The sequence below is a fragment of the Manacus candei genome, unplaced genomic scaffold, assembly GCF_025592945.1.
Source record: "Manacus candei isolate 608988 ecotype Guabito, Panama unplaced genomic scaffold, ASM2559294v1 h1tg000061l, whole genome shotgun sequence".
In the NCBI taxonomy this organism is placed as follows: Eukaryota; Metazoa; Chordata; class Aves; order Passeriformes; family Pipridae; genus Manacus; species Manacus candei.
In genome coordinates this window covers 7,556,440-7,581,703 of record NW_026138109.1, presented here as the reverse complement: position 1 = coordinate 7,581,703, position 25,264 = coordinate 7,556,440, and the positions used below count along the sequence as shown (strand labels likewise).

General features: G+C 40.9%; 1 protein-coding gene across 2 annotated transcripts in view; it reads left to right on the top strand.

Moving 5' to 3' along the window:
- The window catches only part of DNAI1 (dynein axonemal intermediate chain 1), a 148,493-nt gene that overhangs the window by 10,089 nt on the left and 113,140 nt on the right, over nt 1–25,264 (top strand). For both annotated transcript variants that reach the window (XM_051804485.1, XM_051804484.1), the window contains exons 2-11: nt 2,305–2,367; nt 4,218–4,310; nt 5,218–5,298; nt 7,184–7,310; nt 7,675–7,754; nt 8,517–8,708; nt 10,473–10,532; nt 12,887–13,024; nt 22,125–22,212; nt 22,966–23,083. In XM_051804485.1, coding sequence (XP_051660445.1) covers nt 2,305–2,367; nt 4,218–4,310; nt 5,218–5,298; nt 7,184–7,310; nt 7,675–7,754; nt 8,517–8,708; nt 10,473–10,532; nt 12,887–13,024; nt 22,125–22,212; nt 22,966–23,083 — 1,040 coding nt within the window. The remainder of the gene's footprint in view (nt 1–2,304; nt 2,368–4,217; nt 4,311–5,217; nt 5,299–7,183; nt 7,311–7,674; nt 7,755–8,516; nt 8,709–10,472; nt 10,533–12,886; nt 13,025–22,124; nt 22,213–22,965; nt 23,084–25,264) is intronic.

Sequence of the window (25,264 nt, the reverse complement as noted above, 5' to 3'; positions counted from 1 at the left end):
TTGATGAGAAAAATTGTTCATGCTCTACCCTACAAACCCGTTATGGTGTGGGAAGCAGGTCAGGGTTTGTGCTGCTTCCTTCAAGTGCAATTGTAACTGTAGCTTTTTTTTGGATTTTAATACAGTTGCAGATATTTATTCACAGGTGGCTTCTTAGATTATGTTAATTGAAATCTGTTCAACTGCCAAAACCAATTACCTTCAGCTTTCCTTTTCAATGCCTTTGCTGCTGGATAGATGCTTTTATAGACTCATTTACAGAGGCTAATAGTGAGAAGGCTTTGTTTCATGTTTTAAATTAAGAGTTTGATTTTGATTTGGATCTGAATAAAATTCTGCTCTGAAAATCTGTTTAAGTCACATCTAATTCACACGTGGCATGGTCCTTGTCACATAGGATGCTCTGTTGCCCATTGCCAAACAGTCACATAGGGGAGACAGGACAGCTGCACGATCCAGTGGTCTCAGTAGTGGTTGTGACATGGGAGCTCTTATACTCTCTGCTCCACTACGAGCCCTCTGTGGGACTATAAAGGAAATGTTATATCTTTATTTTCTCCACCTGTGTCATAACAATTTGTATTGCAAAATGAGGCACATTTTTTAAGCATAGAAATGTGTTAGTCTGCTCATTTTTCATTGCTTTTAGTATGTATCTGCTCGAATGAAAATAATCCCTGATGCCTTGTTGGTAACAGCAGTTTTATGTTTCTTAGCTTGTACAAAGAGAGATAACACTTAAAGACACAGCTTCACGTCTTTGCTGCAGTTTGTTTTCCTCTGAAAATATTTCTTTTCTGAATTATTGTTGTCAGATCTTAGCAAGTAGTGGGGCTTGAGAAACAACGCTTGGGGGTACTGGGTCAAAGTCATTATGGCTGCTTAACTGTTTAACACATAGGAAGTAGGTGGTGGAAGTGAATATTCAATTTCATAATGAAGGGGAATCATGAGGGGAGTGTAGGAATCTCTGTAGAGACTTGTGCTCCTTAAAGTGTTCATAAGACACGTGGAAAAGAGGATGAAGAATAGATATTATGATAAAACTGGGCTTTCCAGAAGAACAACTAGGAAAACCAGGTGAGAGCAGCAAGTGACATACTTAAAAAAGCAAGCAGCTGTTTTTTTCAGTACCATGTAGTGGTACCATGGGAATCCTTGCTGTGGAAGTTGTGAGTGCTAAAAATGTGCATGGATTCCAAAATGACTGAATAAATTTGTGGGGAAAAAGGTTCACTGATATGAAGTAAAAAGGGTAGCATTTCAGTTCAAATCCCTGTGGCAAGCTGAGAGGCCATCCTGGAGAGAATAGATGTCTCCTTTTGAATCCTGTTGGTGAGAGATCCTTGGCTAGGTGGACCTTTGATCTGAGCTGAAAGGCACACTCTAACGTTCTTCCAAAGAAAATCAATCAGCCCATGGGAGCTTACTTTCCCACCCCTTCATTTTCCTTCCCTGTCCTCTAATATCCCCTTCTTTCCTGTCACAAAGTCAAACACTTTCTTCTGACTTACTCCATACCACCAAATGTTATTTGAGATCCATCCTGAAACTGTTCTTGCCAAGGTTTCAAATATTATCTCCTTTGTTTGATATATCATCTCTTTCTCTCTCTCTCTCTCTTTCTCTCTCTCTCTCTCTCTTTGCCTTCTGGATTCTTGATCCTGTCTCTCCCTCAGCATCTCCTGAAAAGGATCCTCTTCATTTCCTCTCCCACTTTCTGTTAAATTTTCACATAGCTGTTGGTGGTACCCTTCTGTTATTCCTTAAACTCTGGGTAGTCTCCTTCTATAAGGCTCCCTGTAAACAGCTATATAATTGTTTTCCTTAAAGCCTGTCATAACAGATTTTCTGTGCTTTGGTGTGTGCAGGGAGGTTGGCAGTGGTTAATTTCCCAGCTGTCCACCAGTGTTTTCCATGTTTTTGGAGCACTCATGGCTTTGTGGATGTGGTTGTGCTGCCTTCAGGCTCACTGTGCCATGCAAGCCCTTGGGGCAAGAGCAGCCTTTTAGTGTGTTTGAGCAAGGCACTAGAGCTCCATGTGTGGGACATTTGGGTGTATCACAGACAGGCAGTAACTAGGATAGAGCCTGACATTTATTCATGCTGATAAACTGCTGTCTCGTGTTATGAAAGCGACTGTCTTTCATTCAGATAATTTATAAACAGAATGCTGGTATATTCAGCCTTTAAAACATACCACTGGAGCAAACATTAATAAGCACGTCAAACTTTTATTCTGCTTTGGTTAAATTAAGAAAAAAGATGCTTTGAAAGTTTACATTGGATATGTTCTCACTTCAGGATGTAAGTGGACCTTCAAGAGGAAAGGCATCAAAGGCTGGTAAAGCCGGATCTAAAAAACGGGTAAGATCCACAAGTCTTAGAAAATGTTTTTTCCTTCTTTAGTTTGAGGTGCAAAATAGATTCAGCCTCAAGGATGGCTTTTTTTTATGGAATTGGTAAAATACCAATTGACTTAGCAGTAAGGGATTGCTCTGGGTTTCCACTGAGCAGCGAATTACGCTAGCAAGTTAGAATGAAAATGTTGGCTAAAACAAAGGCACAATTCAAGGAAAATGCAATATGAAAATATTAAAGCAAAATGTTTGGGGTGTAAATTCCAAAATATAAACTGACTCAGACAGTGAGAAAACTGCCTGCTCAGTTTAGAAAATTCAAAATACAGTCCATATTCACTTAACATAGCAATACAAGTATTAGAGAAAATAGCATTAACTTTTTTGACTGAAAGCCTCATGATAATGTCTTTACTGTTGGGCAAATAAATGCTTAGAATACCCTGATTTAATCTACCTTCCTCTTATTTAGCTCCATTGTCATGGATGGGAGAGAGAGTCTACATGCCTTTAAACAAGTATATTGATAAACAACTTTTCGCTTTCTTGGGACAAATCCCAGTCTTGCTAAATGTTCCTCTTTTGACCCTTTACAAATGAGAAGTAATTTACTTTTTAAATGAAAATCATATATAAAAATGTTAAGCCCACAATACTTTTTATCTGATTCACTAGGGAAAACAGCCACTGAACTAACTGGCATCAAATTGTGTATGATGAATGTCCTACAAGCAGGTGTTCACGTGGGGAGCATTAAATCACAAACGACTGTTCTGCCATCATTGTCTGTTTTGTATCAGAGCACCTGACCTTCCCTACAGCTCGCTCATTTCAGCTCCCTTGGGGAAAAAGAGTAAGGCTGCAGCCTGTTACTTCCCCTGGATGCCTGACATATACAGAATTCTCTGTTACTTTCAGCCACTGCACATTTTGCCAGAGCATTGTGCTTTTTATCGTCGTGGTGCTCTGCAGATAGCAAAGCTTTGCTGGGTCTGGATTCTGTACCTGCAACCACGCTGCACTTGTGCCTTGGACTCACCCACAGCTCTGTATGGCCAGAAAGTTTAGCCTTATGGCTATGAAGTTGAGGCCTGAGAGAACTGTATTTAAAAGAATGATTGATTTATTTTAAATCAACTCATTACATGTTTTGAGTGGAGGGAGAAATTTTGCCTGGAGCAGTTAAGCACTTTAATCAGCAGCTTTGTGTTCTGACAGTTTTTCTGTAAGGACAATTAATTGAAATTCATTCCTGCAGCGATTCATTTTTCCTTTAATGGTATCATATCATGACATCAACCCAAGGCTAGCCCAAGGAGGTCAGCAGTCTGTTTTGGGAGAATGCAAATCCATTGGCCTTTACAAGAAATTCGTTAACATTCCTCTGGGAGCCACATCCCTGCAGCTTTGTATTTTGAACTTTTTTCTAACAATAGCTTATAGAATAACACATCAAGAGTAATTGCAGGTCCTTGACTTGTGCTTTTGAGACCCATTAAGTATGGGTCTTTTGGGTATTATATGGTCAAAAGAAACAGAATTGCTAACTTTTAAACTGAGGTTGAGGTGGAATTACTTGAGTTTTGTCACTGTTGTTGCTCCAGTTTTATTACAGGGCAGGACCTATCTTCAGAAAGCAGCTCTTCCAACTTACTGAACTCTTGCTGTCAAGTGTAGCCATTCAAAAAACTTCAAATTTTGTCTTGCTATTTGAGTTTTTCTGCTGTGCTTAAAATGGGGATGGGTGGGGTAATGTTGTTTTTGTCTCCTTGCTCGTGTCTGAAGAAGTGCTGCTGTGGGAGGGAGAGAAACAATCACAGTTTTGTTGGACTAATGAGCTTTTCTTTCCTGTGCAAGGATGAAGATGTCTCCACTGAAGCAGGAGATGCTCTTGGAGACTTGGCAAGGGCTCTTGTCAAATCCCCAGATCAACTGGAGCTGACTGAAGCTGTGAGTAAAACAATACCTGTATCAACATAAGATATGTACAAAGCTCCATAAGCTGAAGACTACCCATTGGTTTTGGAGGAAATCCTGCAAGAGTAAAACTCCAATACTTGCTGAAGTACAGTGTCTGCAGCACAAACTGAAATGGCTTTCAGAAGGAAAACGGAGAGCATGTGCTTTGAAACACAGTTCTGGGCTTAAGACAGTGTGACTGCCTAGAGCTGATCCAAAAGGGGAATGGAGCTGGGGCATCACTCAGTTAAGAAGGATCCCAGAGCCAACCCTGAGCTTTTCAGATGCCTCTGTGCAATACAGGGAAGTGTCCTAAAATTTTACTGCCATTTCTTCCCAGCTGGGTTCAGCAGGATTGCAGTCAGTCACCCTTCCAACTGCAGTTGTTTCTCTCTTCCCACTGCCTTATAAAAATCTAACATTGCTCCCTCTGAGTCCTCCGAGTAGCTCTTATAGGGAAGTTTTATGCATTTCCTCCAAAGCAGGTAGTAAAAACAGTTACTAGCAGTGCTGTTTTTTGTTCATAGTGATCAGTCCTAAAAGCACTGCCACTGAGCTTACTGTTTAGTTTTGGACAGTGTAAGCTTGAAGACACAACTTGTCTGTTTTGCTCCATGGAATGCAGCTAGCATTTTTTAAGTGCTACCATATCTTAGATAAGAATTACCATCAAGAAAGCCCATTGAAAGACTATGTAGAAAGCGGGATGACTGTTCTGGATTCCACTGTGAGCCAGCCTGGCCCCAAGCATTGTTCTTGTGGAGGCATCAGCTGCACATGGAGTATCTGCAGTGAACTGAACATCATAGAACTAAGCATAAACATGGTGATTTTTGTTGCTGCTTGTTGTATTAATAGTGAAGTTTTATTTACAATACCATTTTTTTCCATTCCAAAGGAATTAAAACAGGAAATTACACGCACCTTGACAGCTGATAATCCCCAAGCTCCCCAGAATATTGTCAGATTCAGCTTTAAAGTAAGTGTGATATGATCCATAAAACTGAAATGAGATTTTTTGCAATTAATTGGTTTTGTGTTTCCTTTGATATATAACAAGGTAAATTTTCTGTTAATACAGCTTCATCTTTTTACGTATTTGCTGCCAGTGGTTCTCAGAGGGTTTTTGCAGAGGGTAAAAGTCTAAAAGCATTGATGCATTTATTTAGAAGTAGGATATTGCAATCACAGAACAAGAACTGGCAGTGGATGTAATTAATGCAGCTAATCTCAGGTGGTAATTTTTCCCATTCTGTGGTGGTTAGAGGACAAAAAGCAATTCTTTTCTCAGTCTATAGGGCAGTTATGCCTCAGTATCCACACATAAAGATTCAGTTGTTTGAATTATAGGAGAGCTCAGAAATGTGTTTTGTGAACTCACTGACAATCTTTATTCATGATGAGTAGGAGTGAGCAGAGGAGGGTGCATCAGTTGGCCAGAAAACATCCAAGAGTCATACCTTCACAGCTGTGTGTGCAGGGCATATGCTGCATTACCTTGGAGCAGCCTTCTCCTGTGTGTACAGCCAGCAGCTGCAGGGAAGCTGCATGGAAAGAGTAGAATGATGGCTTTGCATGGGAAGAGTGGAATGATGGCTTTGCCTCCCACTCCTCACTTGGAAGGGTTGCATGCCCTCAAAGAAAGGGCACAGGGACAGCTCCGCCAACTCTAGCATTGGATTATCCCAAATTTAAGGCAAGTGTCGTGATTTAATCCCAGCTGGCCCCACACAGCCACTCACTCACTCTCCCCTGGTGGGATCAGGGAGAGAATCAGAGGAGTAAAAGTGAGAAAACTTGTGGGTTGAGATAAAGACAGTTTAATAGGGAAAGCAAAAGCTGTGCACAGCAAAACAAGGAATTAATCCACCATTTCTGTGGGCAGGCAGCTGTTCAGCAATCCCCAGGAAAACAGGGCTCCGTGTCTCTTAATGGTTACTTGGGAAGACAAACATCATCATTCCAAATGTCACCCCTTCCTTCTTCTTCCCCCAGCTTTATATGCTGAGCATGACACCATAAGATATGGAATATCTCTATGGTCAGTTGGGGTCGACTGTCCCATCTGTGTCCCCTCCCAACCTCTCGTGCCCCTCCAGCCTCCTCACTGCTGGGGTGTTGAACAGAAAAGGTCTTGACTCTGTGTAAGCACTGCTCAGCAATACCTAAAACATCCCTGTGTTGTCAACACTGTTTCCAGCACAAATCCAAATCACAGCCCAGTAGTAGCTACTGTGAAGAAAATTATCCCTGGCAAAACCAGCACCTAAGGGAACAGACAATCAGGTAAAATATTCCTGGGTCTGTCTCATTTCTGTGCTACTGTACTTTTTTGACCAACCATTGCATGAGTTCACCAGAGAAAGGAAATCAGTCTTGTGGAAGCAAATAAGGTCCCCTTCTCTTCTATTTGGAGCTGACATTTTCCATATTTATGATATATAGGCAGGTGATCAATGATCCATATCTTCAAATCCTCCACGATGATGGAAGTGGGCTTGGTGCTGTGCTGTGATTGGTGCAGTAAACAGTATTTTTAAGAAGAAACTATTAAAGCATCTGTGGTCTGTGGTGTCTACTGATTGCTTTCCGGTGCAGCTCAAAATCTAAATTATACAGATTGAGCTGTTCTTTACTCTTACTGTGAAGATGGTGAGGCACTGGAACAGATTGCCCAGAGAAATTGTGGATTTCTCAACCCTGAGAGTGTTCAAAGCTAGGTTGAGTGGGGCTTTGAGCAACTCGGTCTAATGGAAGGTGTCCCTGCCCATGGCAGGGAGGTAGGAACTGATGATCTTTAAGATCCCTTTCAACCTAAACTGTTCTATGATTCTGTGATTTTGTTGGGTTTTCCCTTTTTGTAGGAACGCGAATACAAGCTAGTAGACTACCTGGATCAAACAGCCATTCACTTCTCTTTGAATGGAAACCTGATACCCAAAGATTCAGATGAAGGCAGGCGACAGAGTATCAGATCAAACATTGAAGCAGGTAGGTTTGTTTTCTGAAATCACAGTAATTTTCAGACAGGCATTGGTTCCACTTACTCAACATGATGGAATGATCATGATTCATTACCATTGAGTTAAACAGCTCCTAGTTTGGCTTGCATCATTGTTGGGAATCAAAATCAGAAGTACTGCAGTTTCATTCTAGTAATAACATTGTCACCTTTTGTGGCTTTGAGCAAACAGTCACCCTCCAAATTGGGAATTTGTTACTGTGTTGTCTAATGAGACAGCATTAGGAAAGGATGCATCTGTATATTAATGCTTCAGAAGACAGAGGATCTGCAGAATATGGTAGAATATGTCCTATTATTCTGGGCTTATTCACTTATCCTTTCTGTCATCAGAAAAGGCTCCTGATGAGACTCCTGCTGAAACATCTGAACAGGCAGAGATTAAAGATGAAGAACAGACAGGAGATACTGAGGTAATTCTGCACAGTCAGCTGAGAGATGTCCATTTTATTTTTAGTTTTAGATTTGAAACTGTATTATTATAAAATGGGTTTGCTGAGAAGCTTCTGTGATTGATTCTTTTATATCTGAGATGTCTCTGCTGTAGGTGAGAACCTGCAGAAAACAACTGGAGTCCTGCTGCCATTTTTCAGTTGCAGAAGCTGTGTTGGGGGATCACATTGGATCTGTCTTTATCCAGATGTTATATCAAGATGCAATGTAATTTGATGGGATCAGGAATCTTCCTGACAATATGTCCATTGGTGAAAAACAAAATGTGTAGGGATGGAAGCAGCACGCATAACCAAATTAAATGAACAGTGGCCTGATTTAAAGACAGTTGGCTGATAGGAAAGGAGTAGCCTTTGAGAAGCTTGTTTTTATCTACACAGTGTCAGACCATGGAATCAAATTCAGACTAGTTTTAGATGAAGCTCATTGTCTAGCAAAGAAAGGAAAACACAGGGTAGTTGAACTCTAATGGAATCTTCTGGCCCCTGAGTCCATTTTACCAAAGGCAGTTATGCTATGTTATCTCTTTCATGGTTTTGTTTTCAAGAAACTTCAATTCCTCGATTTCTATATTCCCATTTAGATATCATTTCAGAATCTCCTCACTCTGATTGCTGGAAGTTTCCTAATTTACGTCTTAAATATTGAATCCAGCAGTCTGAGAAGAAGGAAAAGTGGTTCTGTTTCTTTCAAGGTGGAGTCACTACTGTGTTTTCTTGCAGGCTGCAGGAGGGGAAGAGGGAGGAGAAGAAGAGGGAGCAGCTGAGGAAGTAACTGAGGCAGCCGAGGCAGCAGAGGCAGCCGAGGCAGCCGAGGCAGAAGAGCCTCCTCCTCCAAAAGCACCTGAGAAGAAGCTTCCAAACCAGTTCAACTTCATTGAGAGAGCTTCAACGACGCCCTTCAACCCTCTGCGGGTATGCTGCAGTTCCTTCAGTGACTCGGAGGATCTTTGCTTTGGGAGGGCATGTGTTTGTGTCATATCCTGTGATCTCTGTAGATACTATTAGGAAAAAAGTACAGTGTTTTACTGTTGTAAAACATTTGGGAAGGGGAAAATGGTGACAGAAAATGTCTTGCCTCATGGACTCTTGGACAGCCTACACCAAAACATTTTTGTGCTGTTGTAAATCCTTAAACATCTACTTGGATATAGTATTTTTCATGTTTATTTTCTCGTCTGAAAAAGTACGGAGCGATGGCTAGGACAGTAGCTGAGGACTTCTAATGCATGAAAGCATTTCCTGTTTGGCACTCAGCCCTTTTATGATCTCTTACTTCAATTCTTACTAGTGTAACAGGGGTATTAATGCCTTTATATTAAAAGGACAAATGTATTTGTGCTTGTATTAAGCATGGGTACTGCAGTAACAAACCCATGTATGATAAATCTTTACTGCTGCTACATGGTACATCTCCCTCCCACTCTGTGCATGCACTTTCCAATCACTACAGATCCAAAACCTTATATTCCTTCCCTAAGCTTTTTGCTGAGCCCACAGCCATTCCCTTTGAGTGTGTTGTCATGCAACCTCCTGATTGAGCAATCCCGGTAATGTTGGCCCCCAGCTGAGTGCTCAAAAAGGAGGTTTCTGCATTAGAGATAGAAGTTTCAGAGAGACAATTCTCTTGCTTTCCTTGCTACCCTACAATCAGAATATATGCAGGTTCCTCAGAGAGCCTGCCTGACTTCTTGCAGCCGTTACAGGTACAGTTAGGTGCCTTTACATCTGATAGACTTGGAGGGAAATAAGAGTAACTGTGCTGCTGGAGCTACCATCTCCTAGAAGGAATACCATCTCTGCCCACTGGTAGAGACAGAGGATCTCGAGAGAGTTTGTCTGACAGTGAAGTGCTTACTACAAAGTTTGAGCTAAGATTTCTGCATCTTTCAAAATCCCAGTGGAGGTCACGGAATTAATTATTTCTATGTTCCCAGTCTGCATCTTCTCTTCCCATTGATTTTATTGGAAGAGGCTTGTGTACCTCTGTGTGATTCTGCCTCTGAAAGCAGAATATAGACCTTAAATAGCTGTGAAGTACTGCTGTGTGCTGTACAGGATGTACACTTTCCACCTCTGAGACTTCTTAGTTTCAGAGGTCAGTGAAGTGCTACAGGCAGCTTCTTAAAAATGTTCTGACACAACAATTTTTCTAAAGAAGATGCTGTTCCATTAAATGAACGTTTTACAGAATTATATTAATTCATTTCAGAATGTTCATGTAAGGATGATAAAAGTCTTATATCAGTAGCATCAGATGAATTGTTTATAAGTTTCATTCTGTTCAACTCCTTTGTTTGTCTGTTCTATCCAACTGGCTGTTTAAAATATAGGACAAAACTTTTCAAATGTGGTAGGAAGTCATAACTGATACTGTAATTGATATCAGAATGTTTCAAATGGTAGACATAAAACAAACCATTTGAACTCCTTCAAAATTAAATACTGAAATTGAATATTTAAGTATGTGGGGAAAAAATCAGGAAGTCTTGAGAACCTTCTTTTGGTCCAAAAGAAAATCTGTTTGTAGTTGCACGATCACCAGGAATGTTGTGCAGTGTTCTAGGAGTCCTTTGTCTGTCAAGTTAATCATGCAGACTGTTTCCACAACTGGACTGTGTCACTGCAGAGGGTTTCAATGCCAAGATTACTCTTCCTTTTACATTTCTTTTTTTTCAGGAAAAAGGATGTCAGACAGAGCCTATACCTTCGCTAAATTTCTCAGCCACTGTTCACCAGGTATATACATATAAATATATATACTCTTTACCTTTAACGTTTTTTAGAGTATATTTAGGAAACTGAGATATGAGAAAGTTAAAAGCAAATTATTGTGTTTGCATTCCTTGCAGTGGAATGAATTTCCATGCATGGGCTTTGGTCTCTGGTTTGTATCTGAGGACAAACTAGTATGGCCCTCTTTTCTGCCTAATGGGTGAACTTGCTCATGGTTTTTATTTGTAAGGTTAAGTGTCTCAGTTTAGCTGCTTTTAATTGGTTCATTTTTTGCCAGGCACCCTGACCAGTCTGCTTTAGAGACTCTTAAATGACTGGAAATGGGGAAATCACAGCGTGAGAATGGTTTTGGACTCAGTAAGAAGTGGGCTGCAGCTTGCAGGGCACTGGCTCCTCTAGGGACACAGAGTGGGAGTGGGAACTGTCCTGTTGCTAAAGATCTTCCATCACTGTGTGGTGAGCAAGCTGGTTATTTAGGAGGATCTAGGGTCCAGCATTCAATACCTAGTCAGCTGCTGGACACCTCCATCACCTAAAGCCACACGATGCAGGCTTGATGGGGTCTCAAAATACAGGAACAAAGCAATGAAAAAGCATTTAGGACATGTCTGCATGCTAGCTCCACTTTGAACACATTGTTTAGAGAGTGGAGACCTCTGAAGATTTTGTACAACTGGAAATTTACGAAAATTCATGGAGTTTTTGGGAGTATTGTTAAGAATTTGACATATGCAGCACTTGGGTTTTTACTTTTTCTAAGTTTAGCTGTATGCAAAAGCAGGTTTCTCAAGCCTGAAGATGAACCCAATCAGAACGACAGCAAAATGAACATGAAAGACCAACCTATTGCAAGAAACTTAGCTCTGTTTTATTGTAGTGGGAATGTGCCTATATATTAATGATGAAAAACTGTACAGATTTTCTCCATCCCTTAAAATAATGTAAAAAAATTATTTTGGATGGAATTTTACACATGAACTATGCTACAACTTTCATTGGAGAGGGAATCCAGCCAGTTCTGCTGGTCAATTCCCAGATATTTGCAAAATGTATTTGTGTTTGTCACTGATACGAATATTGTTTCAAACCAGTGTGTCAGACTGGTGTTGAAAATATTGTTTCGTTACCAGTGTATCACAGGAACACCCAAGGAGAAACTATAAGGCAGTGGCAGCAACTTAAAAAATGTTGTTATAGGAAAGTGGTAGGAATGGGAGTGAAGATGTCTCTGTCAGGTTGATAGATGTATCCCAGTCTATTCCTGAACCTGAAATCACAGAGTACTTGGCCGGAAATCTTCCCTCCCTCCAGCTGGAGTTTTCTTCCATTTTTTTCTGGCAGTAAGATGACCTGAGACTTGGAACAGAGATTTACAGATAATCAGGCTGTGGCTAAGATTTTGCATGAAATGTTTGAAAGCTGAGAGAAAAAGTTTTCCTTTTGTTTCTTTTGATTCAGTTGAAATTTTCAGTGGATCTAAAATAATATTTTTACATAAACTTTCCCCCCCATTCTTTTTCCTTCATGTTCTTTCTTATGGTCACATTTTCCTATCCCAAACTTTTCTGTTCTACTCCTTCTCATACTTGTCTCATCTTTGTCTTCCCTGATATGTGGAACATCTTTCCATTTAATTTCTGCCTGCAAATTTACAACGCAATGCAGTTTTTTTACTAAAGGTTTCTGCTACATTTCTTTATTCTGGTGTTCTAGTCTGTATTATCTGTTTGAATCATACTCCCTCTCCCAAGCTGATGTGTCAGATTGCTTTTTGTTTTTGTCCTGAAACTAATAAACCTGCTTCAGATAGGGTACTAGCATTTCAATACTAATGAATAATTCTTAAGTAGAAAAATTACTTTTGAAATCAGCTCAAGTAAGACATTTGTGGCATGTGGCACAGCAGAAGATGTAAAACTGCTCTCAGTTTGCATCATATGCTGCAGAGTTGGAGTCCAAGATTTAAATTGTGTTAAGCAGCTACAATTTAATTTTCCAACACCACATGAGAAATGTCATAAATCAGATGTTTAATGCTTGTTTCCTATTAAACACTGGTAAATTAGCCAAACACAAAGTCCTACAAAAAGATACAGAGTCAAAGCAGTAAATAGAGTGTTGGAGGAAGGAAATTATTAAAAATGCAATAAAGTGTTCTTAAAACATAAGACATACCCCATTGTGCTTTAAAAAGCCTGGACTTCAACCCTTCACTTTTTGTGCAAGAAGGCAGATGTTCAGCTAATTCCATCAGCAGTGTTACTGTGGTGATGACTACATATTTTTGGGATGGTGTAGATGACTGCTCTCAGGAGTATTGATCAGGTCGTGATAAATCCTGCCTCTGTGTCTCTCAGTGGGACATCTATGATGCCTATGTGGAGGAACTTCAGAGAATGGAAAAGGCAAAAGAGAAAGAAAAAACAAAACCTCAGGCAGTAAAGAAAGAAGAGGAGAAGAGAGGTTTAAGGAAGTTATCCCATGTGGAGGTGCAGGTATGTTTCATAATGCTGGAAGAAGGCTACTTGAAGTGGTGCTGGCTACATCCGCAGTGCAAATCAGGTGAAAGCAAGTCATGCTGGCAGTGTAGCCAGTTGTCTCAGCTGGCAAGTAACAACCTTAAGAAATGCAAAAATTACTTTTTGCTAGGAATTGTATTTCCTACAAAAAAAATCCTGTTTTATACAGCAAAACAGGATTTATGTTTTGCTGTATAAAGCAGGATTTCAATTTTGTGTGATCTTATTTTCAAACCTGATTTCCAAGTGAGCTATATTGCTTTCTTTTGTGCAGTATGTTTGTGTCTCATTTTTTATTATTATGTGAGGGATAAAAGAACAAAATAAGTAGAAATAGTGCGTGACTTTTCCATTGCAAGGGATGCAGAGGTTTTACATAAAATGTTCAACCTGGAAGGCAGAGAAATTTAGGATTATTTCAAAATACTGTACTGTAGTAAACCACTTTTCACTATTTCTTAATTTTAATTTTAATTTTATAGAGTTACAATTTATAAATTTTCTGATTGTAGATACATAAATGATATATAATGTATAATTTATATAAAAGCTAATGATAGTTAATTGAAATAGAAGACTAGATACTTAAAATTGAATAATGATTCTGTGAGGCTTGACGAAATTTGGGGGGGGGATTTTTGATGCCTCATTTTATTCATTTAGTTGGAAAGTGACAGAAGTGGTTGGAGTTCTACGCCATGGTCAGTAATTACACACCACCCTGTTACCTCAGGCAGGGTGATGTGACCACCCCAAGAGAAGGTCAGTCACTCCAAGTCCTGCGAAGTAGCACAGTGAATGCAAGGGCTGCTGGTGGAGCACCTCGCTCAGTCTGGCTTCTCAGACTAGCAGGTATCCTAATGCCTGCCACATTCCAAGCTGATGCTGCAACCTTGCTGTGGGGGTGATACTGCCTCGTAATCCAGGCTCCTCTGGAGTAATCAGGAGTAGCCTGGGAGTGCCTTGTGGGCATGACACAATTCATTCCACTCAAGTGACAGTATCCCCATCATAAAAATAACATCCCACTTCAAGCACTGAGGATACACTATCGCAACCCTGCAAGATTTTCTTCATGCTCCAGAATGTTTTCAAGGGATTCAGGAAGTTTCTGTTAGGGTTTAACAGAGTCTGATTTGTACAGAATTGTGGGTGGTTCTTTCCTCCCCAGTCTAAGTTAAACCATTTAGAAGGAAAACTGAAATAATTTCTATGATGAGTGGAGCAAAGTACACTGAGAACTGTAATACAGAATCATGGCAGTTAGTTCTTAATTTGCCCCTGAAATAGGTGTAGATATATCAATATATGTAAGATATATATATATATATATATACACACACACACATATATATATATATCCATGTAATAAGAGCTGATTTCTGAAACAGGCTTTATCACTTTCATACCATATGGCTGATACAACTGCAGAGGATTTGGCTGGCTTAGACACCCCACAGCACTGTGCCAGCATAAACCTTACAGTATAAACAGACCATGTTCTGATAGGCTTCTTCCTGTGAATTGTGCCATGGAAACTCAAGGTCCTTTCAAAAACTAGTGAACCTTTCACCTGAGTATGTTTTGGAGAATTAAGCCTGAAGTCAACACTACAGTTATAGGCTTAAACGGTGGACTGCTAAAAACTGATGATGAAAATAAAGTAAATATTCTACCAGTGAAACCATATTGTAAAAAACCTGCTGCACACTTCACTGACGACAGTGGGAAATTGGAATCCAGTAATTCATGATCTGTTCCTTTGGTGCTTTGCTTTTCACTTTGCAGAGGGCTTGCAGGAAAGACAGAAAGTCAAGTGAAAGGAAAGCTTCATTATGCAAAACCAGTGTCCCAGACTGAGGTCCTCTGTGAGGCTGGTGGACCAACTTTAGTTGCATGAAAGACCTGCTAAATTTTCCACTAATTAACTGGGAAAATGCAACCCCAGGTACTCCAAGGCTCAAATCAGACTTACAACAGTTGTTGTATCTGTTCATGTGTAGGTCTATGCAAATGAAAGGTTGATGGCATCAGAATCTGTATTTCTGGTCTCAAGTCACAAATGGAGAAATGGGTTTTGTGGAACTCCTAACTCACAGATTACATACCTTGCACCATGCTTATTGAAACAGAGCTTTCCCAGCTGAGTGCTTTCTGAGGATAAACTGTGTTTGATCATTGCTGAAGGGAACTGTGGAACATCAGACAGGAGACGTGGCTGATCTGGATCAAGGATGCAATGGCAAGAAGCAGCAACTGATTTCCACCATTGTTTTGGTCAGTCTAGGTATTATCAAAAGTTACTGTGAAATCTACTGAGATAGCAACAAATTCAACCCAAAGGAAAGAAGAAGAGAAAATGAGTGGCTCTTACCACGGATGGATGCCTGATGGAATCTGTTACTATGGTAGGAGGCCATGAAAGAGAATATCCAAGAACTAGAGCCACAGCTGGAGATGATGTAGGGATTAGATGAAGATTTGAAAAGGTAATGGATGAAAAGAGAGAGAAAACAGTTCTGGTACTGAGTAATAGGTCAAGAGAACACATGACTGGGAGAGGAAAGATGTGATCTGTGAAAGAACATGGTCAAAAGCAGAAGAGAGGAGGGGAGGGGAGGGAAGCCTTGACAGTTAAGCAGAAGCTTCTCACTGGGGGAAAAGAAGTGGAATGAAGCTATGCATCATAGAGAAGCTGGGAGATCATGGTTTAGCAAAACAGAAGAGAGAGGCAGCCAACAGGAAAAGGAATGGAGGTAACCAAGGATACCAGCAGAAAAAAGGATGAGAATGATATAAAGAAGATATGAGTGAATAAAAGTTGGAATAACAGAAAGTATTTGACTGGAGATTGTGATGAAGGACTCTTCGAAATCTCTCAGCGTGCCTGGATCTAGGGAAGAAAGGGTGTGCTACATCTGAGGGCAGAGATGCAGCATTTGAAACTTTTCCTCAGTTTTCAGTAAAGGCAGTACACTGAACATGGAGAACACAGAATATCAAAGAGGAAGGATATGAAATTTTCTGAGCTGAAAATATCTGGAAGCAAAGATAACTAGGCAGAAATGTTGTCCTGTTCTTGCTGTTCCTAAGCCATCTGCTTATGGTGGATGTCTGATGGAAGCTGTTGCTATGATAAGAGGCCGTAAGGGAGGATACTTGATGATCTTAAAGGTCTTTTCCGATCTAAATGATTCTATGATTCTACAATCCTGACCCAGATACATGCTGGGTCTGATCCAGTACAACCCTCCTCGTGTTGTTGCATGAAGTTGGAAATTACAGTATCTGAGCTAGAAACAAAATGCAAAGACCTTCATGCAGGCTTGCTCCTCTGACCCTGAGCTGGCAAGGCATGAAATCACAAGTCTAATAGTAAGGTTTTTTAATGAATCTGTGCAAAGAGGGTTGGAGCTATGTAATTAGAGTATCACAAAGACATGTTGTATATAAGAGGGATAAAAATGATTCCATTAATTTGACCTCTAACAATACATAAGGCAAGAGAATTAATAGGGAGGGAAAGAATACAGAACTGGGAGTATATATGAAATGGAGTAAAATACCACATGTTTACCAAAGGTAGGCTGTGTCCAAATAATCTCACCTCTTTCTTTGATGAAAGGCAAATTGTGTCTTCCCTTAATGAGGAAAGTAGAGTACTGGTAATCTATCTGCAATTCTGCAAAGCTATTGATATGGTGCCATTAGGCAATTGTTAGACATACCAGAAAAGTTGTTATTAGTACAAACTGGGAGGGACTGGTGGAGAGGGAGACTGCATTTTGGAGTATCAAAACAGTCTTTGGTAAGGTGAGGGCTTACAGATTGTAATGACAGGGAGAAACATGAGTGTGTTGGTTGGAGAGTTGTGATGTGGCTACAAGAGACAAGTATATTGCTGGAATATACTCTGTGATGGATAGCAGAGAAACTGTTTATGTTAGGTAAGGTGGGGTGATACATTTTCAGGAATAGTACAGGGATATGTGATTTTAATCACCCTTTTCAAAGATGATAGATTGCAAACCTGCACACATACGGAAAAGACTATAAGAAATGGAAAGCTTGAATACATGATACTAAAAAATCTTAGCATATTTATCTTTAATGCAAAGGTGGAGAAGGAATCTGAGTTAGATAGCAGAGAGGGAGAATTACCGAGGCAGAGGATAGTGTCAACAGAAATATAAATGGATGTGAAACAGTAAGGAATATGTTAAAGCTGGAACTTACTGTCCTGGAATGATCTCTAATCTCCTCTGAAACAGAAGTGGTTGATCATTGTCCTAAGAAGTCCAAACAAAATTTGTATTTAACAGAGAAATGTGCATTTCTGAGTCATGTGGGGTCCTGTCTGACTTGTCTATCTCACTGTAGCATTACCCCTTTCTGAGATATGCCTGGTGAGGCAGCCCAGAGGGTCACAGTTATCATTTGGCAGCCCTTGGAAACCACTAATATTTTTTACATAACAGCTGAAATTAGAATGCAATTACTTTCACATTATTCTTCACCTGTTCCTGGTCATCTGTAGGACTGGATGAGTTATTACCAACTCCCTTGTCTTCAATTTGCTGTTAACAGTGTATCAGAATTAAAAGTGAGGAGTGAAAATGATCAGATAAGTACAGTTTTGGAAATTAATAACTAGTTGACACAATTCAACCTGGGGAGCTTTATTTGGGATTTACAGTGGGTGTTTGCAGTGCATGGAGGTGTTGGCTGGGCAACAGATGACAACAGCCCTGTACTGTGCTTCTTTCTTTGCAAGCCAGGGGCTCCTCTAGTCACAGTATGTGTATTGCTAGAGGTATGAGCAGTTACTACAATGATTTTAGGGTAGGGTTTGTCTTCTGGATATGTAGTTACACACCAGCAGAAGCTTTTTCTTGTGCTTCAGGTTGCAGGAGTTACACATTGCGACTGGCCAGCTGCTGAGAGGCAAATATGAAGCCATTAGTGTTAAAGAATTGCAGAGCAAGACCAAGACATTTCTTTTCAAATTATTAGCCCATTATCCATCTTACATATGGTTCAATTAACATTATTACTGTTCTAAAAATAACTTACGAACAGAAATAAACAAAACATATTTGTTATCCTTTGAGCTCTCATTGCATTTGATTAGCTGGCCCAGAAATGACCTTGAGCGGAAAAGTGAGTTTCAAACAGAAATTTAAAAAAAAAAAGATAAATTAAGCCTAGCACTTCCTCTGAAGATTTATTTCAGTAGCATACAGAATAAATAAAACGTGAAATAGGACAGGATACAATGACAAAATTACTTACACCGATCCAGTTTAATGCCAAAAATGTAGTTAGTCATGGCTGTATTGCTAACAACACCGCTACCTAACAGAAAAGCTGACTTAAAGCTTTTTTGATTCATCTGGAGAGTTTCCTGCATTGCAGAAAAAAACCCCAAACAATTGAATAATACATTTTTTCTGCATTTACCGAGGTTGTTTTTTTTCTTCTTTTTTTTTTCTCAATTTAAAGCCTACTTTCCATTGACCAAGAAAACCCCCAAAACTATGGAATCATAGTTATCATGGAATCATAGTATCATAGATTCATAGAATATTACAACTCCCCTGCCATGGGCAGGGTCACCTTCCACTAGACCGGTTTGCTTAGAGCCTCATCCAACCTGGTCTTGAATACTTCCAGGACGGGGATGCCCACAGCTTCTCTTGGCAACCTGTGCCAGTGTCTCACCACCCTCACAGTAAAGAATTTCTTCCTAATATTTAATCTAGACCTACTCTCTTTCAGTTTAAAACAGGTGTTCCTCATCCTATCTCTAGACTTCCTGATAAAGAGTCCCACCATGTATTTCCTGTAGGCCCCCTTTTGGTACTGGGAGGTGCTATAAGGTCTCCCTAAAGCCTTCTCTTCTCCAGGCTGAACATCCCTAACTCTCAGCCTGTCTCCATAGAAGAGGTACTCCAGCCTTCTGATCATCTTCATGGACTCTGCATGGACACTCCAGCAGGTCCATACCCCTCCTGCGCTGGGACCCCAGAGCTGGATGCAGTTCTCCAGGTGGGGTCTCACCAGAAGAGCAGAAGGGCAGAATCCCCTCCTTTGCCCTGCTGCCCACGCTGCCTTGGATGCAGCACAGGACAGGATTGGCTTTCTGGGCTGGGGGTGCACATGGCCACATCATATTCAGATTTTCATCCATCATTACCCTCAAATCCTTTTACTTAGAACTGCTCTCAATCCATTAATCATCCAACCTGTATCCATGTTTGAGATTCCCCCAACCCAGGTGCAGGACCTTGCACTTGACCTTGTTTAACTTCATGGGGTTCTTGCAGACCCACTTCTCAAGGCTGTCCAAGTCCCTCTGGGTGGCATCTCTTCCCTCCCGTGTGTTGACCACACCGCATGGCTTAGTGTCATCATAGATGAGGCAGGATCCAGCATTCATCTTTGAGTAAGCTTTATCTTATGATCTTCAGTCCAGAATGTTGTCTCAGGTTGGAAAGTCAGAATGCCTGCAGTGCAAGTTTCCTTGGATGTGTAAGAGCCCAAGAACCAAAATCCTGCTCACGTCTGCAGGGTACAGCACTACCTTTCTTCCCCAGCCCCTTGCAGTAGCAGATGCTTGTTCAAACGGAAGAGAAATTTTGTCCTGCATCACTGGTTAATGGAAACAAATAAACGTGGTGAACCAGCAGGACTCCAGGGGACCTGTTCTCTATACCTTGTAACTGTGACTTTTACAGCGTTGGAGAGAAAATTGTTTGTTGCACTTCTCTTTTTCTAAATTGTATTGTAACCTTTTCAACATTTAGCCTCTATCAATTAAGGTTACTCAGAGCAATATGCTCATGTCAGCCAATGGCTTTTGTAGTCATAATCCTAATACTGTTGGAAAAATGTCAGCAGAGATGAATTGCTTTTTTTTTTTAAGGATGTGTTTTAGAGAAAAACAGATCTTATTGCGACAGAAGTAAAAATGACAACTGAAAGTCAAACGAGAGAATTTCAAGCAATTGAGACTATTGATTTCTACTTGAGATGTTTCAAGCATCGTCTTTCTCTTCCTCTTTAATTTCTCTTAATACTTATGACTTCCTAATATCTAGGGAATATCATGCGGTGTTAAAATTTGAAAACATCTTTTCCTGCACTTTCTTAAATTCTGAAGATGACAGTAAATTCTCTGTGCTGTTTTCAAGAAGTCATCCCTTAGACCCAGAGAAAACCCGAAGAACATGAGAGGAACCCCATGGCTTCAGATGACTATCCACAAGTGAATGTGGTTGTTGGTTACCCTTCCTTAAAGGATAGGAACCCAGCAAGAGTATATCTCAGTCCCAAATAGTCTTTCAGCCTTCAACTGTTTTCAACTACTTTCTAAGCATTATGTGCTTTGAATGGAAGCACTGGCTCCTTGAAACCTTGAGGAATTCTTGCATCTACAATACTCTTTGGCAAGGACTTGCACAGATGTGTCATCTTTCTGTAAGTCACTTTCTTTTGTTTGTTTTGAACTTGACGTACACAACTTTCACTTGACACCTCTGTTTTTTGTAGCAGAAGAGGCAGTGAACAGTCAGTCCCTGTCCATCCTCTCTGGACCATTTAGACCTGTCTCATGTCTTCCCGAGCCATTTCTTCTACAGACTGGCATGTCCCAGCTGACTCAGTGTTTCCTGGCACAGACACCATTCCAGACTTGGACCATCCTTGCTGCCCTTCTTTCAACTTGGTTTCAAGTTCTACATAGTTTTTTCTGAGATGGGAAAAGAAGACTGCACACAATACTGGAGGTGTAAGCAAACTATGAATTTATAGAAGTATAGCAATTTTTAGAAACTTTTTTCTCTCTTGTTCTCTCATCTCTGCGTCATCCTATGAGTTTCATGCTCTTTCAAGCAAGACTTAATCTCCTTTGAGTGTGGCAGAGCCCAGGAAAGATGTGGAGGGCTGGACACACATAATCTGAAGTCATGTTCTTAGTTCTGACTGTGACTGGGTGATGTAGTTTTGGTAACTCATTTCACTTTTTCTTTTCATGTTCAGAGCACTCTCTGAGCTGTGTCAAGGATGACATGTTTCTTTTCAGTATTGACACTGTGAAGAAAATGTTGGTGTGCTGGCAGCCATCAGTTCCTAGCACAGGATTGAAGATGAAAGGCTTTGAAACAGTAATGGGGCTTTGGGGCAGCAGTAGCAGATGGGCGTTCAGGTACTTGGAGCAGCACACTCTCAGAGCACTTTGCATGTGCCCTGGCACTCTCACATTGTTGCACAGAACTGTGATAGCATTGTCCTGCTGGTCCAGCACAGTCTGTGGACTTTTGTACTCTGTCCTTCCTACTGCTGGCACCCAGGCTTCCTGTCCTACTTGCTAGTTAATCCAGTTTGGTTTTTGCTGGTGGTCAACATGCTCACACAAAAAATAGTTGAAAATAGAGTTTGGAAAGAAGGTGGTTATAGGATTGTGATGATCAGTCCCAGGGCTCTGTCAGACAAAGCATGTCAACCTGCCACCTGCCGACAGGCAAACAGCCCCTGCTGGGCTCTCTTTGTTCCATTTGTCCATGGATGTGTGGATGCATCAAGTTGAAATTACCTGGTGATTAATTAAAGGACTCCTAAATCCTCTGATGTTTGCTTGACACACCACTTAGAGATCTCCAGGTAGGGACAAGGATGCTCATGCATGATCAAGCACCTGTGATTTCATTACTGAGTGTAATGAACTGTTATATCCATTGAGATGGGGGAGGAATCGTGTTTGCTTTTAGCTCATCCTGTCATGAGTTAGCTTGAAAGACAAGACTCTTAACTGCCTTCACAGGTAAGTACCTTCCAAATGAGCTAAATCAGGAACAAACACTGAAGTTACTGCAGCTCAGCTGTGAATGGCATCTTGCTAAATTTGTAATAAAGTAATTGCATTATTTCAAGTGTCATTATCATTAGGTGCTGGTTTGAGGCATTTCAAATTAATCTGTATTCAAGGTCAAAGGACTCAAGTTTTTCAGTCACATGAGGTCTGAAGGGCCTGTAAACAGATAGGAAATACATTTTCTCTTCCTTCGTTTCTCTTCAGCACGTTGAGCCTATAACCAGAGTTGCAAAGGCTGCTAAAATAGCAGAGCGGATGGTGAATCTGAACACCTTTGATGACATTGCACAAGGTATGGCCCACTGAGAGATGCTTCTAACTTAAGCCCGAAGTCCTGCAGGTTAGTATCTACAGCCATAGCAAGGACAAGGAAGAGCAGAACAGAATAGAATAGAATAGAGGAACAGAGATAAAATGAGCAGGGCTAGGAACCTACTGACTCACACAAGGCAAGTAGTACAGCAGACCATGGACATGCAGAGAGGATGCCACATTAGCCATGCTCTGAGCTGGCTGGGAACAGCAGGTTTGGTTGGCATTGCCCTCCCTGTAGCACTTCCATCCCTCAGCAGGTACTTTTTTCCTGGATGCAGGTGCTGGTGACAGCAACCAGAGCTGATCAGTTCTCTGCTCACATGCAGATCACAGCCACGGCAACATATTCAGTCTTGATGTCACTGTGCAAGAGTTTCACTCTCTCTGCTCAGATTCCTCCTAAAAGGCCATGTCTAGTTCTGTGGGTGACCTGAGGTCACACCTTGCTCTGGGTTTCTACTTTCTTGTTAATCCTTTGCTAATCATCAGTTTGATTTTTATTTTTCTTGTGTGTGGGTGGACTTGGTGTTGGTAAAATGCATTTTTTGGGCTGAGGTGCTGGTTTGGAGTTAAGACTAAAGAACTGAGAGAGTTTATACACTAACAATTGGGTAATTCAGAGGCTGTGAGGATAACAGAGTGGTTTTTAAAGCTTCCCTGACACTGAACCGTGCTGATTAATTTCTGATTTATTCACTGGGACTTTTTCCTTGGCTTTTTTTTGGTTTAGATTTCAAATATTTTGAGGATGCCTCAGATGAATTCAGAGCCCAGCAAGGAACCCTCCTCCCACTCTGGAATTTCCAGTATGAGAAAACCAAGAAACTTGCAGTTACTGCCATCTCCTGGTAAGTCTCTTCATTCCAAACTTACTCTCGACTGTTGTGCCCGGGAGTGGAATGGAATGTAACAGTATTATAAGGCAGGGCTGATTTCTCTGGGAACACGGTTTTGAATTATTACAGTCAGTTGCTTGGGCAGCATCTAGATATGCCCAGTGCTACTGGATGCACAGCAAATTGTATAAGGCTGAACGTGCCAGGCTTGTGCCCTTCAGCAGAAACTGAAGGCAGAGCAGGCTCTGTGCAGCACTGGGGGAAAGTGAGTGCAATTAGCAGAGCAAATAAGAGTCCCTTCTTGGAAGCTATGGTAGATGTCTCATATCTTTGGATGATATGCTGTAGGAATCTGTCCTGAAAAATCTAGGGGAGGAGAAGGGATAGTGACTATATTTTTGACAAGAATTCATACAGAAGAATTAAAGCAGCAGGCAGGAAAATGAAAACATCACATATGCCAAGCAGGTAACACCATGGACTATAAAATGCCGAGTTACTGATATCAGACAAGGCCTTGATGCATGAATCATAGAATCATAGAATGTCCTGAGCTGGAAGCGACCCACAAATCAAATCCAGCTCCTGTCCCTGCACAGACCAGCCCCAAGAGTCACACCACGTGCCTGAGAGCATTGTCAGAAGCTTTTTGAACTCTGTGCTGTGACCACTGCCCTGGGGAACCTGTTCCAGTGCCCAACTACCCTCTAGGTGAAGAACCTTCTTCTAATATTCAAACTAAACTTGCCCTGACACAACTTCAGGCCATTTGCTCAGGTCCTATCACTGGTCACCACAGAGAAGAGATCAGTGCCTGCCCCTCCTCTTCCCCTCACGAGGAAACTGCAGTGAGGTCTCCCCTCGGTCTCCACTTTTCCAGGCTGAACAGACCAAGTGACCTCAGCCAGTCTTCATACGGCTTTCCCTCCAGACAACAGTGTTATTTGTGTATTGGAATCTTGCACAGTTCAGTGCAATAGGTGTTTGCCCTGCAGTCCACTTCTGCGTGGTTATTCCTGGTCGGTCCAAAAGTGATTGCTGATACTTGGAAATCAACTCTCTTTTTGTCTGAGATATTATCGCTACGCTTATTACTGTGAAAAAAACACTCATCATGAACCTGAATGAGTCCATTCACTTTTTAATGTGCTTCATCCTCCTCAGCACTGTCTTGGTTCATGCACTGAGCATAAGACATACCTAGTTAGCTCCTACCTTGTGCTGCCCTGCAGCTAGGCCTCCTATGACTTGTTTGTAGGATAGTGTGAGCACATTTGTGCCCTGCTAAGGAGGATATATGAAGAGACAGAGCCTTTCAAACCACTGTAGTATTATATAATAAAGTATCAAGCATACAGTTGTGTGAGAATTACAAAGTAACACTAAAACTGGAAGCAAAACTGGGAGAAAAGGCATCTTTAATAGGTAGTTTGTACTGCTGTCGTTCTTGTCTCCAGGAAATGATAACAGAAAGATGGCCTTGACATTGGAAGAATGACTCCAAATTGCTTTATGTAATAAGCTTTTCTAATTTAATTTTTATTCTCACATTTTTAGCAGTGGTGGTGCATTTAGTGGAAAGAGCAAGAGCATTAGAATGCCTAGGTATTAGCCCAACAAAAAAAGAGAAATGAAAAAATAAGTGGTTTATTTTATCAATCCATAATAGCAGGCCAGTGAAAACACTCATTAGGTAATTTTCACATACATTCGTTTCACAGAATTGTTACCCACTGGTTGTGCTGTGTGAGCTCAGGGACTGCAACAGTCCTGACCTTTATCCCATGGAAAACCTACCTACAGTCACTGTCCACACACAGTAGAGGTTGTAGAGAAGGCAGATGTTTTTTAAGCAAAGGGACTTCGGAAGACACACTAGATGCCTAATAGTCAGCATATGGCACAGCACATACACTGTTAACCAGCTGGGTGAGAAGTAAATTTTCCTTCCTGATCTGTGGGAATGATCATGAATTCATGAACTGATAACTGTCTCTTGAAGCATCTCTCATTATTTAAGGACAGGTAGGGAAAGTGAGTTTATTGATTTGGAAATGCCTTTATTCTTGCCCTTGAAGGATGGAAACCAGCATATTCCTGCCTTTTTTCTGTCCTCAAAGACCTCATTTTTAAAAGTAAACTTTCCATGATTATGAAATGGATAAGCCAAGAAGTGCTAGAGATTGACATCAT